The sequence below is a fragment of the Bidens hawaiensis genome, unplaced genomic scaffold, assembly GCF_021521415.1.
Source record: "Bidens hawaiensis isolate Kalapana, Puna unplaced genomic scaffold, B.hawaiensis_p1.1 tig00021345_1, whole genome shotgun sequence".
Classification (NCBI taxonomy): domain Eukaryota; kingdom Viridiplantae; phylum Streptophyta; class Magnoliopsida; order Asterales; family Asteraceae; genus Bidens; species Bidens hawaiensis.
The window spans coordinates 253,726-267,619 of NW_027493305.1; the positions used below are offsets into that span (position 1 = coordinate 253,726).

The 13,894-nt window shown below is 35.4% G+C and overlaps 1 protein-coding gene and 2 pseudogenes across 3 annotated transcripts; all 3 read left to right on the forward strand.

The window, feature by feature from the left end:
* Positions 1-347: 347 nt before the first annotated feature.
* Positions 348-1,101, forward strand: LOC143563241 (beta-amyrin 28-monooxygenase-like). The gene is made up of 2 exons (XM_077050833.1): positions 348-732; positions 824-1,101. Exons 1-2 carry the CDS (start codon positions 348-350, stop codon positions 1,099-1,101), a joined length of 663 nt encoding a protein of 220 aa, XP_076906948.1.
* Positions 1,102-4,806: 3,705 nt separating this feature from the next.
* On the forward strand, positions 4,807-7,573 carry LOC143563254 (beta-amyrin 28-monooxygenase-like; annotated as a pseudogene). Its single transcript, XR_013140633.1, has 4 exons — positions 4,807-5,318; positions 5,925-6,378; positions 6,463-6,650; positions 6,763-7,573. The product of XR_013140633.1 is annotated as a beta-amyrin 28-monooxygenase-like (transcript).
* Positions 7,574-10,090: 2,517 nt separating this feature from the next.
* Positions 10,091-12,865, forward strand: LOC143563253 (beta-amyrin 28-monooxygenase-like; annotated as a pseudogene). The gene is made up of 4 exons (XR_013140632.1): positions 10,091-10,612; positions 11,219-11,672; positions 11,757-11,944; positions 12,057-12,865. The product of XR_013140632.1 is annotated as a beta-amyrin 28-monooxygenase-like (transcript).
* Positions 12,866-13,894: the final 1,029 nt, after the last annotated feature.

Consider the following 13,894-nt stretch of genomic DNA (forward strand, 5'->3'; position numbering starts at 1 on the left):
ACACTCTTTTTTTAAAAAAAGTGTCATTTTTAGTTATTTTGGTTTCCCCCAACACATAAGCTAATTCAAACATTTTTTTAAAAACTTCTTTTAAAAATTCATAAATTTATAAGTTCTTTTAGCAAAAAGTCATTTTTCTCTTAAATAAGCAATCCCAAACGCACCCTATATCTTGATGTAAGATTGATGGGCTGGGATAATTTATGAAATTAAACTTATATTTAAAATTAATCTCAGCTTTCTGATAATTTGCTTCATTTCAAATTTGCATGTATGAAGGCAAGGAAGTGGTGAACGTATACAAAACGATTAATTTATACTCTTTTGAGCTTGCATGTTGTTTATTTATGAGCCTTGGGGAGCCAAATCACATTGCAAAACTCGCTTCTCTGTTCAACATTTTCTTGAAAGGCATCATTGAGCTACCGATTAACTTCCCAGACACACGATTTTATAGCTCAAACAAAGCAGCAGCAACTATCAGGACCGAACTAATTAATGACTATCATCAAAGCAAGAATAGTGAAACTGGAAAAAGGAAAGGTATCATCTTCACAAGACCTATTATCACATTTGCTGCTTACTTCATCGGCAGGTGTTTCTCTGAGAAAGAGATTGCAAACAACATCTTGTTACTGCTCTTTGCTGGCCACGACACCTCCACTGTTTCAATCACTTTACTCATCAAGTCTCTATCTGAACACCCCGATGTTTATGACAAGGTGTTGAAAGGTAATTAGTTATTCTCTTCTGTCCCGTGCTACTTGATTAACTTACATGTTTATGAATCAAGTTTTAATGAATAATGTCACAAATTTTCTAGAGCAATTAGAGATTTCTAAGGCAAAAGAAGTAGGGGAATACTCTAGGAATGTTGTATCGGAAGTCATGAGACGAAATCCACCTGTCACCAGAGCCTATAGAGAGGCTCCGGTGGATATCGAATATGCAGGCTATACCATGCCCAAAGTACTTGCTTCTGATTCGTATCCACCCTCATCAAGTTTGATTACTCTTAACATAATGAAATTGATGAAGGTAGAACGTTGTATTGAATCTTCAGAAGTCCTACATTATATTCGTTACAGTGGAAACTTTTGAGTAATAAGAGATGATCGATCTCATAGGTAGGTATTAATCATCTAGATCTCATGGGAATAATGGGATCTAGCCTTACACATATTCACCTTTGCATGAGCTAGTTATATGTATACAAACCAAGTATAAACATCAGTTCTATTACGAGTTTAAATGTATTCAATTTGAAAGTTCACTTTTCTATAAACACCGGTCTGTCTCACCGTGTGTGGTTAATTATGATATAACTGAACATATAACATGAAAACTATTTTACACTGACCGTATAAGAGATTATGTGGCCTGCGTGATCTGTCTTTTTGCCTGTGTGATATGTCGTGCTGACATGTTTTTGCTTGGTTTTGAGTTATAAATCAAAACCACTTCGAAAACATCATATAAACCACTTTGGCTCCTTTTAGCTTACCTTTTGAGGATAAGACCGTGTGTTATGAGGGGCATTCACTATCACGTTATTGCCACGTAGGGACGGCGACATTCACTAACTGCCGCGTAATGGTTTAACTAAAAACTTAATTATTATTTAAACTTTTTCAATTAAAATAAGAGGCGTATTGAGATTGGCTGTATTTGTAGTTGACCCCATAATTGGAGCCCCTTGCTCATTAGTGCACTATCGACAAACCGTCCTAATTACTAATAATTCAGCATAAGGTTATGACTTATGAGTTGAGTTTAAATAAAAAGTTTGATTTTCCTAAGAATGAGGATATTTTAGTCTATTACCTTAATATTGAAAACTCACTTAATATATATCTAAATCTATATCTATACTATATATAAAGCATAAGTGAGGGGCCTCTTAAATTTTAAGAGGTACCAAACTCACTGCTTTATGTATAACACACAATACATCAAAAAAATAAAAATTAAGGGTAATTAAGTCTTTTCATTCCTTTAAAATATACTTATAACTTTGGTCCCTCAACTTCACTATTTTTTTTGTAAATTTAGATAATAGTTACACTTATGCCCCCTAATTCAAAACCAACTACCCCTCGACTTTTTAACAGTCATATATTTTCACACGTTAATATTTTTCTTAAAATAACTACATCATCAAAACGAATATTTTATTCTCTTTAATTTGAGTATGGTATTGCTATAGTTTTTTAGTTTTAAAAAGTTAATATGTTACGCGATTACCGTGTAGAACTGGTAACAGGTCGAGTCGGGTGAGCTTGAGTCATTTGTAAAAGTGGATTAGGGTCAGAACAAGTTGATACAAGAAAAATGGTTAATTTGGTTCGGGTTTGAATAGATAGGGCCAGGTCAGACGTTGTCGAGTCGGAACGGGTTTAGGGCCAAAGCGGGTTGGTTTACAAAAGTGATTTATTTGAAATTACTATATATATCGGGTTTGCTTCTTGATTTTCATCACCGGTTACGTAGATGTCGTTGCTTACATGTACCGGGGTCGATAAACGCGTGTTCAGCACCACGTAACGCACATAACCAAATCTTGGTAAGCGCTCAACATAGCGCCCTGCACCGGTAATCGTTATGAATTACACGCGTGGTGTTGGTTAAGCATGTTTTAATATCAGTAACGTGCATTCAGGGCCGGTTACACGTGTTCAGTCTTCGATTACACGCAACTGGCTTTGCACGAGTTACGTGTCAAATTTCGGGCTACATGTTTACTGTCATCAGATGACGTATGTACTGACACATACTATACGTTCAATGTCGAGTTGCGTGCACACTCCGCTGCATTGCAAGGGCACTCAGCTAGTTAATATTAAAAAAAGCACTTAAATTTTCACTCGTTTCCTACAACCACCACCACCCACCGCCACCACCTTGCCGGAAAAGTCTTCGGAAAATTTTTCCAGTACATACAGAGTTGCGTGCACACCCCGCTGCATTGCGCGGGCACTCAACTAGTTAATCTTAAAAAAGCACTTAAATTTTCACTCGTTTCCTACAACCACCGCCACCCACCGCCACCACCCTGCCGGAAAAGTCTTCGGAAAATTTCGTCGGAAAGTCACTGGTAAACAATCCTCGGAAAATTTCGCCGAAAAATTTACCGAAAATTCTCCAAAAAACAATTACCGGAAATGATCAGCCAAAAATGGCCACCGGAAAAAACACAATGGAAACGCTATGAAAAAACACAATGAAAAAAACACAATGGAAAAAACACTATGAAAATAAAAACACAATGACAAAACACAATGAAAAACACAATTAAATAACGCAATGTAAAAAACACTATGAAAAAATAAAACACAGTTTTATAAAACACGATTTTGATATAACACAATTTGTAAAAAACCCACGAATTTTTTTTTATTTTTATATAGCAATATGGTACTCATATAAAAGATAAAAAAAAATACTCGTTATTAAGGTGAAATTGTTTTAAAAAAAATGTCGTATAAAAAAGTTATGGACGCTTTAAAATTATGAGGGAATTTGGCATATGTCTTGCATGTTGAGAGATAAAGTCAACAAATGTGATATCCATATTATGCCCTTACCCTTGTTTTACACTGATTTTCTCTTTAATCTAATCTCAACCATTCAAGTTTAAAATAAATGAATAAGATTATTTCATACCCTCCTACAAAAACCAATCTTCTTATTATAACTCAACTCATAACTTATAACTTAATTGATCTCTCTTAATAATTCAGCATAACATCACCAAACCGTCCTAATATTTTTCCCTTGAAACGTATGATGATAGTGTTTATATATGGCCTGAAAGTGATGTGGAGTAAAACTACGCTTGAAACACTACACCCCCTTGTATGGACCACTAAAGTGAAACAAATCCATGGAATTCGTAAGATTATTTACTATGGTGATTATTACGGTTGCAATGTGGCATAAAATGACAAAAAAACTTTTATATCTTACTTGGTTTTTTCATGAAAATTCATCTTTTAACCTTTTTTAAAAAAAAATGTCACGGTTTTATTTATAAAAAATATTGAACATTTTGATATAAATTTTATATAAATTGAAGCATTTTTATTTAATAAAATATTAGTTTATGTTAGGTTGTGATAGTGAGTAACATATTGGATTGGATTGGATTGGATTGGATTGGATGAAAGTGAGAGAAATTAGCTTTTTAATAAATGGTTGGGTTGGTTTGGGTTGTGATAGTGGATAGTCTAAAGCAAGTACGCAACCACAAATGATTGATTTGGTTTTTAAAATATCAATATAATTCAAAAAATTATTATCTTTTAGTAATACTTTTATTTATCAATTAAATTGTCTTTTATCCGTTAACTTAAAAAAAATATAATTACATAGTACTTAATTATGGAGTATTTCTTTTTGTAACATTTTCATATAAATTTCATTAAAAACCGAGCAAGTCACAAAATTTATTATTTTTCGGTTTCTTAAGCACGTTCTTGTATTGATAACTCTGATGAAACATATTTACGCACTTCAACTGCCGGCCAGCTGTGATGAGTACTAGATGCTTAACTTTATTCTGTGTGCTAGGTTTGCGTTTTTTAATGGATCGAGGTGTAGTTAAGGTTACGTACTCCTTTTTATTTATTGATTTTTGTACGTGTAGAAAGTGCAACCACGCCTCATATAATGTTCTATATGAAACTGAGAAACTCTCATACGGGTGTGAAATGTGAAACTACACAGCATGCATGCATGATGTAAGACTGATCAGATTTATATTGAAATATTATACAAGTATCCAAATGACTTAAGAGTGGATAGAAGTTAGAAGTACACACGACCACAAAAATGATTCAGATTCTAACTTCAGTTCTCCTCTTCATTATTTCCTGCATATTATGGAATGTTTACAGAAACCAAAAATCTGTAATCAATCTTCCACCAGGAAGCTTTGGGTGGCCATTCATAGGAGAAACTCTAGCATTTCTACGAGCAAATTGGGATGGAGTTCCTGAAAGATTCATTCAAGAACGAGTCGATAAACACGGAAACTCTCTCGTGTCTTAAGACGTCCTTACTTGGCGACCGAATGGCGGTCTTGTGTGGTCCTGCCGGTAACACGTTCCTGTTTGGTAAAGAGAACAAGTTGGTTGCCGTGTGGTGGCCGTATCCGGTTAGGAAGCTTTTTGGAAAGTGTTTGCTTACGATTCGAGGCGATGAAGCCAAGTGGATGAGGAAGATGTTGTTATCGTATCTTCGTCCTGATGCTTTTGTTACTCATTATGCTGCCACAATGGATGTCGTCACCCGACGCCATATCGAAGTTCATTGGCGAGGTAATCTGGTAGTGTAATAGGTGTCTTTCCCTTTGAAGGTCGGGTGGATTTAGAAGTAGAATACTAGCTGTTAAAAAGATGTTTTTTTCTATGGTAATTAATGCATGCAGACGCATCATGTGAAGCCCTAAATTAACTAGTATGGATTGTAAATAACAAGGAATATTTAATTGGTTCTTGGACATAGGCACATGTGGATGGTTCAAAGCATAGCGTTGTGATCAATCAGATCAAGATCACTGTAAACACTTTTGAAACTTGGTTACTATTCTATGAAATTGCTCATTTTTAATAAAATATTGATTATCGGGGACGGCTCTGGCCATGTGTTCTTATAAGAGTTGAATCAATCAGACTCCTAACTTCAAAGATAATTTGGCAGTATGTGTCAAATTTAGAACTTTGTGAATGGGTTAATCTTGATTTCACATGTGAAATGGGTTAATTAACAGTTTTGGAAAGAAGTCGTAGATAAGTAATTAAGAATCTAGCTATTTATGTTTAGCGAGTTGTAGGAGTATTAGTATTTAGCTTGTGTGTTTAAATTTTGTGTTTCCACTCTGCATAATCTTATTAATTATAATGTTTAAATTTGCATGTATGAAGGCAAAGAAACAGTGAACGTATACCAAACAGTTAAGTTATATGCCTTTGAGCTTGCATGCTGTTTATTTATGAGCCTGGAGGAGCCAAACCACATTGCAAAACTTGGTTCTTTGTTCCGCATTTTCTTGAAAGGCATCATCGAGCTGCCTATCAACTTCCCAGGCACACTTTATAGTTCGAATAAAGCAGCAACAGCTATCAGGGCCGAACTAATGACGATCATCAAAGCAAGAATGTTAGAACTGGAAGAAGGAAAGACGTCGTCTTCACAAGACTTTTTATCACATTTGCTTTACTTCGTCGGACGAAAATGGCAGCCATTTCTATGAGAAAGAGATTGCAAACAACATCTTGTTACTGCTCTTTGCTGGTCATGACACCTCCGCTGTTTCGATCACTTTGCTCATGAGGTGTCTTGGTGAACACCCTGATGTTTATGACAAGGTGTTGAAAGGTTAGTTATTCACTTTGTTCCTTGTGCGGCTGTGCGCTACTTGATCGCGTTATATGTTTATGAAGAGTGTAACATATTTTCCAGAGCAATTAGAGATTTCCAAGGCAAAAGAGGCAGGGGAATTGTTGAAATGGGAGGACATACAAAAGATGAAATACTCTTGGAATGTCGTATCGGAAGTCATGAGACGAAGTCCACCCATTTTTGGAGCCTATAGAGAGGCCCTAGTAGATATCGAGTATGCGGGCTATACTATCCCCAAAGGATGGAAGGTAACAAACTTATACATTTAGTTAGTAAAGGTTACTTGTTTCACATAAAAATATATACATATAAAAACATATAAGAGAGAAATGTGTTTATGTTTTCATGTTGCATCCTCAGATACACTGGAGTGCTTCATCGACACACGCACACAAGGATAACTTTGAAGATCCAACACGGTTTGATCCATCAAGGTTTGATGGTTCAGGGCCAACACCGTTCACATATGTGCCATTCGGAGGGGGTCCTAGGATGTGCTTAGGTAAAGAATTTGCCCGATTGGAAGTACTTGCATTCCTTCACAACATCGTAACCAATTTCAAATGGGACCTGTTGATACCCGATGAGAAATTCATATACGATCCCATGCCTACCCCGACAAAAGGGCTTCCGATTCGTATCCATCCTCATCAACTTTGATTACTCTTAACATAATGAAATTGATGAAGGTAGAACATTGTAATGAATCTCCGTAAGTCCTACATTATATTCGTTACAACGGAAACTTTTGAGTAATAAGAGATGATCGATTTCATAGGTACGTATTAATCATCTAGATCTCATGGGAATAATGGGATCTAGCCTTACACATATTGACCTTTACATGAGCTAGTTATATGGATACAAACCAAGTATAAACATCAGTTCTATTACAAGTTTAAAAGTATTTAATTTGAAAGGTTCACTCTTCTATAAACACCAGGCCATGTCACCGTGTGTGGTTAATTATGATATAACTTAACATATAGCATGAAAACTATTTTACACTGACCGTATAAGAGATTATGTGGTCGGCGTGATCTGTCTTTTTGCCTGTGTGATATGTATTGCTGGCACGTTTTTGCTTGGTTTTGAGTTATAAATCAAAACCACTTCTAAAACATCATATAAAACCACTTTGGCTCCTTTTAGCTTACCTTTTGAGGTTTAACACCATAACACCGTGTGTTATGAAGGGCATTTATTAATCATCACGTTATTGCCACATAGGGACAGGGGAATTCACTAACTGTCGTGTAATGGTTTAACTATAAACGCAATTATTATTTAATTAAAATGAGAGGCATGTTGTGATTGGCTGGATTTGTAGTTGACCCCACATTTGGAGCCTTGCTCGTTATTGCACTATTGCCCAATGCCCCCGTTTCCTTGCGAACTTGCTACACTTAGAAGATAACACACTTTCTCACCTATCTCTCTAGAAATGAAGTGTGAGTGTATATGGATGATCAAGAATTGGATGATGCGTGAAATATACTGACATAACTGAACTGACTCGGCCATCACACGAATTGCATGAGCGTTTACCATACGATCCGTGCGGGCGCCATACTATAAGACCGGATCGCCATACTCTTAATGCATAAGACATGGATCGTGAGACCATATCTTACCGTCTGTATTACCAACCTTTTAGGATATTTTCATTTTCAGTCCATTGACTTATACTTTGGGTTGTTTAAGCTTTTGCTCCCCTCAACTTCAAAATGGTTATTGGATACGAGAACTTTCTGAATGTAACATCCGTTGAAAAGAAACGATAGTGGACCAAATCTCGATTGGAGAACTGGGAAGAAGACACATAGTGGATTAGTTAACATCCACTTAAACTTCTATATATGGTTAGTATGATGGACCATATTTGTGAAACTATGTTCTTTTTCTTTTCGGTTTTCATTTAGCATTTAGCATTTTTCTTTTCGGTTTTCATTTTTGTGTTTTTAAAACTGATCTTTACATGTTGCAAAACTGTCTGATTTGAAGTTAAGATCTAAGAGTTGCCATACAGATAACTGTTAAGGTCTAAGAGTTACCATACATGTTGCAAAACTGTCTGATTTGAAACACTATGAAAAAACACAATGAAAAAAACACAATGGAAAAAACATATTGAAAAAAACACAATGGAAAAAACACTATGAAAATAAAAACACAATGACAAAAACACAATGAAAAACACAATTAAATAACACAATGTAAGAAACACTATGAAAAAATAAAACACAGTTTTATAAAACACGATTTTGATATAACACAATTTGTAAAAAACCCACGAACTTTTTTATAGCAATATGGTACTCATATAAAAGATAAAAAAAATACTCGTTATTAAGGTGAAATTGTTTTAAAAAAAATGTCGTATAAAAAGGTTATGGACGCTTTAAAATTATGAGGGAATTTGGCATATGTCTTGCATGTTGAGAGAGAAAGTCAACAAATGTGATATCCATATTATGCCCTTACCCTTGTTTTACACTGATTTTCTCTTTAATCTAATCTCAACCATTCAAGTTTAAAATAAATGAATAAGATTATTTCATACCCTCCTACAAAAACCAATCTTCTTATTATAACTCAACTCATAACTTATAACTTAATTGATCTCTCTTAATAATTCAGCATAACATCACCAAACCGTCCTAATATTTTTCCCTTGAAACGTATGATGATAGTGTTTATATATGGCCTGAAAGTGATGTGGAGTAAAACTACGCTTGAAACACTACACCCCCTTGTATGTACCACTAAAGTGAAACAAATCCATGGAATTCGTAAGATTATTTACTATGGTGATTATTACGGTTGCAATGTGGCATAAAATGACAAAAAAACTTTTATATCTTACTTGGTTTTTTCATAAAAATTCATCTTTTAACCTTTTTAAAAAAAATGTCACGGTTTTATTTATAAAAAATATTGAACATTTTGATATAAATTTTATATAAATTGAAGCATTTTTATTTAATAAAATATTAGTTTATGTTAGGTTGTGATAGTAAGTAACATATTGGATTGGATTGGGTTGTATAGATGAAAGTGAGAGAAATTAGCTTTTTAATAAATGGTTGGGTTGGTTTGGGTTATGATAGTGGATAGTCTAAAGCAAGTACGCAACCACAAATGATTGATTTGGTTTCTAAAATATCAATATAATTCAAAAAATTATTATCTTTTAGTAATACTTTTATTTATCAATTAAATTGTCTTTTATCCGTTAACTTAAAAAAAATATAATTACATAGTACTTAATTATGGAGTATTTCTTTTTGTAACATTTTCATATAAATTTCATTAAAAACCGAGCAAGTCACAAAATTTATTATTTTTCGGTTTCTTAAGCACGTTCTTGTATTGATAACTCTGATGAAACATATTTACGCACTTCGACTGCCGGCCAGCTGTGATGAGTACTAGATGCTTAACTTTATTCTGTGTGCTAGGTTTGCGTTTTTTAATGGATCGAGGTGTAGTTAAGGTTACGTACTCCTTTTTATTTATTGATTTTTGTACGTGTAGAAAGTGCAACCACGCCTCATATAATGTTCTATATGAAACTGAGAAACTCTCATACGTGTGTGAAATGTGAAACTACACAGCATGCATGCATGATGTAAGACTGATCAGATTTATATTGAAATATTATACAAGTATCCAAATGACTTAAGAGTGGACAGAAGTTAGAAGTACACACGACCACAAAAATGATTCAGATTCTAACTTCAGTTCTCCTCTTCATTATTTCCTGCATATTATGGAATGTTTACAGAAACCAAAAATCTGTAATCAATCTTCCACCAGGAAGCTTTGGGTGGCCATTCATAGGAGAAACTCTAGCATTTCTACGAGCAAATTGGGATGGAGTTCCTGAAAGATTCATTCAAGAACGAGTCGATAAACACGGAAGCTCTCTCGTGTCTTAAGACGTCCTTACTTGGCGACCGAATGGCGGTCTTGTGTGGTCCTGCCGGTAACAAGTTCCTGTTTGGTAATGAGAACAAGTTGGTTGCCGTGTGGTGGCCGTATCCAGTTAGGAAGCTTTTTGGAAAGTGTTTGCTTACGATTCGAGGCGATGAAGCCAAGTGGATGAGGAAGATGTTGTTATCGTATCTTCGTCCTGATGCTTTTGTTACTCATTATGCTGCCACAATGGATGTCGTCACCCGACGCCATATCGAAGTTCATTGGCGAGGTAATCTGGTAGTGTAATAGGTGTCTTTCCCTTTGAAGGTCGGGTGGATTTAGAAGTAGAATACTAGCTGTTAAAAAGATGTTTTTTTCTATGGTAATTAATGCATGCAGACGCATCATGTGAAGCCCTAAATTAACTAGTATGGATTGTAAATAACAAGGAATATTTAATTGGTTCTTGGACATAGGCACATGTGGATGGTTCAAAGCATAGCGTTGTGATCAATCAGATCAAGATCACTGTAAACACTTTTGAAACTTGGTTACTATTCTATGAAATTGCTCATTTTTAATAAAATATTGATTATCGGGGACGGCTCTGGCCATGTGTTCTTATAAGAGTTGAATCAATCAGACTCCTAACTTCAAAGATAATTTGGCAGTATGTGTCAAATTTAGAACTTTGTGAATGGGTTAATCTTGATTTCACATGTGAAATGGGTTAATTAACAGTTTTGGAAAGAAGTCGTAGATAAGTAATTAAGAATCTAGCTATTTATGTTTAGCGAGTTGTAGGAGTATTAGTATTTAGCTTGTGTGTTTAAATTTTGTGTTTCCACTCTGCATAATCTTATTAATTATAATGTTTAAATTTGCATGTATGAAGGCAAAGAAACAGTGAACGTATACCAAACAGTTAAGTTATATGCCTTTGAGCTTGCATGCTGTTTATTTATGAGCCTGGAGGAGCCAAACCACATTGCAAAACTTGGTTCTTTGTTCCGCATTTTCTTGAAAGGCATCATCGAGCTGCCTATCAACTTCCCAGGCACACTTTATAGTTCGAATAAAGCAGCAACAGCTATCAGGGCCGAACTAATGACGATCATCAAAGCAAGAATGTTAGAACTGGAAGAAGGAAAGACGTCGTCTTCACAAGACTTTTTATCACATTTGCTTTACTTCGTCGGACGAAAATGGCAGCCATTTCTATGAGAAAGAGATTGCAAACAACATCTTGTTACTGCTCTTTGCTGGTCATGACACCTCCGCTGTTTCGATCACTTTGCTCATGAGGTGTCTTGGTGAACACCCTGATGTTTATGACAAGGTGTTGAAAGGTTAGTTATTCACTTTGTTCCTTGTGCGGCTGTGCGCTACTTGATCGCGTTATATGTTTATGAAGAGTGTAACATATTTTCCAGAGCAATTAGAGATTTCCAAGGCAAAAGAGGCAGGGGAATTGTTGAAATGGGAGGACATACAAAAGATGAAATACTCTTGGAATGTCGTATCGGAAGTCATGAGACGAAGTCCACCCATTTTTGGAGCCTATAGAGAGGCCCTAGTAGATATCGAGTATGCGGGCTATACTATCCCCAAAGGATGGAAGGTAACAAACTTATACATTTAGTTAGTAAAGGTTACTTGTTTCACATAAAAATATATACATATAAAAACATATAAGAGAGAAATGTGTTTATGTTTTCATGTTGCATCCTCAGATACACTGGAGTGCTTCATCGACACACGCACACAAGGATAACTTTGAAGATCCAACACGGTTTGATCCATCAAGGTTTGATGGTTCAGGGCCAACACCGTTCACATATGTGCCATTCGGAGGGGGTCCTAGGATGTGCTTAGGTAAAGAATTTGCCCGATTGGAAGTACTTGCATTCCTTCACAACATCGTAACCAATTTCAAATGGGACCTGTTGATACCCGATGAGAAATTCATATACGATCCCATGCCTACCCCGACAAAAGGGCTTCCGATTCGTATCCATCCTCATCAACTTTGATTACTCTTAACATAATGAAATTGATGAAGGTAGAACATTGTAATGAATCTCCGTAAGTCCTACATTATATTCGTTACAACGGAAACTTTTGAGTAATAAGAGATGATCGATTTCATAGGTACGTATTAATCATCTAGATCTCATGGGAATAATGGGATCTAGCCTTACACATATTGACCTTTACATGAGCTAGTTATATGGATACAAACCAAGTATAAACATCAGTTCTATTACAAGTTTAAAAGTATTTAATTTGAAAGGTTCACTCTTCTATAAACACCAGGCCATGTCACCGTGTGTGGTTAATTATGATATAACTTAACATATAGCATGAAAACTATTTTACACTGACCGTATAAGAGATTATGTGGTCGGCGTGATCTGTCTTTTTGCCTGTGTGATATGTATTGCTGGCACGTTTTTGCTTGGTTTTGAGTTATAAATCAAAACCACTTCTAAAACATCATATAAAACCACTTTGGCTCCTTTTAGCTTACCTTTTGAGGTTTAACACCATAACACCGTGTGTTATGAAGGGCATTTATTAATCATCACGTTATTGCCACATAGGGACAGGGGAATTCACTAACTGTCGTGTAATGGTTTAACTATAAACGCAATTATTATTTAATTAAAATGAGAGGCATGTTGTGATTGGCTGGATTTGTAGTTGACCCCACATTTGGAGCCTTGCTCGTTATTGCACTATTGCCCAATGCCCCCGTTTCCTTGCGAACTTGCTACACTTAGAAGATAACACACTTTCTCACCTATCTCTCTAGAAATGAAGTGTGAGTGTATATGGATGATCAAGAATTGGATGATGCGTGAAATATACTGACATAACTGAACTGACTCGGCCATCACACGAATTGCATGAGCGTTTACCATACGATCCGTGCGGGCGCCATACTATAAGACCGGATCGCCATACTCTTAATGCATAAGACATGGATCGTGAGACCATATCTTACCGTCTGTATTACCAACCTTTTAGGATATTTTCATTTTCAGTCCATTGACTTATACTTTGGGTTGTTTAAGCTTTTGCTCCCCTCAACTTCAAAATGGTTATTGGATACGAGAACTTTCTGAATGTAACATCCGTTGAAAAGAAACGATAGTGGACCAAATCTCGATTGGAGAACTGGGAAGAAGACACATAGTGGATTAGTTAACATCCACTTAAACTTCTATATATGGTTAGTATGATGGACCATATTTGTGAAACTATGTTCTTTTTCTTTTCGGTTTTCATTTAGCATTTAGCATTTTTCTTTTCGGTTTTCATTTTTGTGTTTTTAAAACTGATCTTTACATGTTGCAAAACTGTCTGATTTGAAGTTAAGATCTAAGAGTTGCCATACAGATAACTGTTAAGGTGAAAACCAAATTACAAGAAACTAAATAACCCTTCATTCAATCACTCGGAAAATATAAGATCAATGAACTGAGTCACATAACTTTAAAGATCTAAACTAGAAAAGGCTCTATCAAATATGGGTTCAAGGCGTCCAACAACAGCAGAAACCTGTTTC

Excerpts from the sequence above, each read along its gene's own strand:
- LOC143563241 (XM_077050833.1), top strand. The coding sequence starts at position 348 with ATGAGCCTTGGGGAGCCAAATCACATTGCAAAACTCGCTTCTCTGTTC. Across the intron at positions 733-823 it reads TTATGACAAGGTGTTGAAAG|AGCAATTAGAGATTTCTAAG; the intron begins GTAATTAGTTAT and ends CAAATTTTCTAG.